General features: G+C 38.2%; 1 protein-coding gene across 1 annotated transcript; it reads right to left on the bottom strand.

The window, feature by feature from the left end:
* Positions 1-1,026: 1,026 nt before the first annotated feature.
* Positions 1,027-3,009, bottom strand: LOC120924893 (taste receptor type 2 member 40-like). Its single transcript, XM_040335872.1, has one exon. The coding sequence runs from the start codon at positions 2,913-2,915 to the stop codon at positions 1,929-1,931; it is 987 nt and encodes a 328-aa protein (XP_040191806.1). The 5' UTR covers positions 2,916-3,009; the 3' UTR covers positions 1,027-1,928.

Genomic DNA, 3,009 nt, shown 5'->3' with positions numbered 1-3,009 from the left:
TGAAATCGCATCTCAAATCGGCGGCATTTGCCAGCAATTGTTGGCAATGACACCATCCTAATCGGTGCGACGCCGCATCTGCGGCGCTGCACCGATTTCAAAAAGTAGTTCCTGTACTACTTTTTGCGATTTCGGGCCGCGATTTACATTGACATCTGTGCAGAAACCAGCCATGAATAAGCATTGAAGCCAGTGCGAAACGTCGGTATTCTCCTGTTCCTATTGCTGTGATCTGCTGTGTTCTTGCTGTTGATTTGAATAAACACAACCTGTTTGGTTTGGAGTGCGGCTGTCCATTCCTCAATTTTTTACCAATATTTCTCTTAAATCGCAGCCGAAATCGGGACTGCCAGCGGGAGTGAAGCCGTGCGAGTTCAGCTTCATTCCCGCAGCCCAGTGTGAACCAGGGATAAGTGGCAGTTTGCTTGAACACTGTGCTGTATAATTCCTATTCTACGCCTCCTTATTCTGTACTCCTCACTGTGCATTCCTTATTCCACGCCAACTTATTCTTTACTATGCAATATTTTGCCATGCTGCGCTCTGTGAGGCACGTTTTGTTTTTTTCCGATGAAACTTATGATCTTGCACACAGGCTGTTACCTTTAGAAATATTATACCAACCAATCATTGACCTTTTATTCCTGAGTTTACAGACAATTAGAAAGCAGGGCAAAGACTCTACTTAGCATCAACATGCTTGGAGCCCGAGAACGCTGCTGACTGCATCACACGTTTACTGCAATGCCAATGGTCCTGCTTTCTTTGAGCGCTCTTTTTGAAGCACCGTAAGGGTTACCAGGTTAATGGTATATATGTTAAGCAGAACCTATGTGGGGGTAATAGGCATAACTTTAAGTGAAAGTGCCCCATAGAATAGTTTCCTTTGTCATCATTCTATCTAGTGGCCAGAACACAAAGGGATCAAAAACACAAGTTCTCTTCTCAAAAATCTTAAAACTTTTAATCTTTAGAGAGCTTAATTACTCAGATTGCAGTTCTTGTACTACTACTTCTGTCTGTTTTTCTAGTCTGCACACTGCCTGCTTACTCCTCTGGTCACAGCTGTAACTCTGTGATATGAATTTCTTAAATCTGCCTTTCCAGCTCTCCACTAAAAGATCAGATGTGGTGGTTTGTGAAATAGAAATTGAGGGCTTGTAAAAACACCTACCTGCACACAAGTTTGATATTTATTGTAGGTCTCAAAAGGAAATACATACATCCAGGCCAATTTGTAGTGTACTTACGAGAAATAGGACTCTATGGTCAGTCCATGCTAAATTTTTCTCTCTAACAAAGGATCTCACTCCAGGTAGAATCAAAACACACAAGGGTAGAAGTGGTCAATTAATTTTATTTTAATATGCTTTTTGGAAGTTTTTTTTAATTATCCTTATTTATCATCCTTTATTATTTATGAAAAATATTTAAACCAAAAATGTATTTTCCAAATATATTTTCTATTCCTCCAAGTTTTAGTGTGTGCATGGCAAGATGAGCTGTTTAATACAAAAGCCAAGCACTGGCCTCAGACTGAAGATATAGACATATACTATACTTGGACAACAGGAAGTGTAGCCATGTTTAGGCATATTATAACTGTACAATAACATGAAGATATGAGACATGACATATGCTGGAATTATGGGATCACTACATTATTCTTAAGTTACAAATATGGCAATAGAGTCAAGTGAATATATCAGCTTAAACATAGCACAATACTTGCAATTAACTAGCTCATCCATTAATGCAAACTACATTTATTATTTCAAAACACATTTAAATAAATAACCCTTTTAAAGAAAAATAAAAAAAATAATGCCAACATTTGTGAGCGATAGAGACATAATGTAGAAGTATGATGGTATTCAGGACTTAGGAGTTGCTGACAGTGGTTACATTTACCGCATTTGCTGCCAAGTTCAACCTTCTGAGAATTGTGATGCCTTTTGAGTATTAACATCAATAAAAGAGAAAGATGAATTTTTAGACTTTTCTTTATGAATACCTCGTAAACAGCGAATTATGCTGAGAGCAACGTGTTTCAGTTTGGGGCTACCAAAAATAAGAACAACAGATTGTGCAGGTGCATAACTGTATATCACCATCAAACAGGCACAGAATCCCGGACTGCTTGGAGGTAAAGCTTCTGTAAACATTAGCACTTCTGATACGTAAAATGAGATGTAAATAAAGAGTAAACAGCTTATTGTTCTGGCTGCTCTAATACGTCCTTCTGTCCGAGGGCTGAGATCTCCTTTAGCATTTCTTTCTGACTTGTGAGTCTTATCTATGAGAGACTTGATGATCAGTCCATTGGCAATTCCAGCAAGGACTAATGGTAGAGAACAGCTGACCACATTACTGATGATGAGGTAAGTTAAATTAAGTTCTGGAAAAGTGGACTCCACAGTCTGATTGCTGGTCATGTTAAAGTCTTGTTTGTTCATGTTAATGTACCACATTACAGGTAAGCATGTGGCCATTGATACCATCACAGAGACCACTAGCAGCTGTGGAATAAGTCTGGACACTACATGCTTTAGTCGGATGAGAAATGGATGAGTAAATATGACAATCTGGAAATAGTAGTTGATGGACAGGCATGCTGTAAACCAGAAGCTAATGTAGATAGGTAGGTTAAGTGCTATCGTAAATAGAATATATACACCTTCAGAGTAGTAAAGATCACTCTCGAGGAAGCTTACAAAGTCATTTGCTAGCATTATTAACTGAAAAAACACATTAGATAGGCCCATTGTTACTAAGATGATGTCTGAGGGACTAAGACTCTTACCCTTTACTTTGTCTATGACATTTACAGCAATGATGATTGTATTGGTTATTGACCCTGTCAATGTGCTGATGCTTAATACAGTCATAGAGGCCAAAAGAAATATAGGAAGCATCCACAAAGATCTGAAGAACAGCAACCTTCTAAACTAGTTCTGTACATGAAAGATAAAGAAAAAGAAATGTAAGCTATTTTTATGGTGATGATAT

Source organism: Rana temporaria, chromosome 1 (genome assembly GCF_905171775.1).
Source record: "Rana temporaria chromosome 1, aRanTem1.1, whole genome shotgun sequence".
NCBI classification, from domain to species: domain Eukaryota; kingdom Metazoa; phylum Chordata; class Amphibia; order Anura; family Ranidae; genus Rana; species Rana temporaria.
The sequence above is the reverse complement of the archived record's forward strand: the minus strand, read 5'-3'. Positions and strand labels throughout refer to the sequence as shown.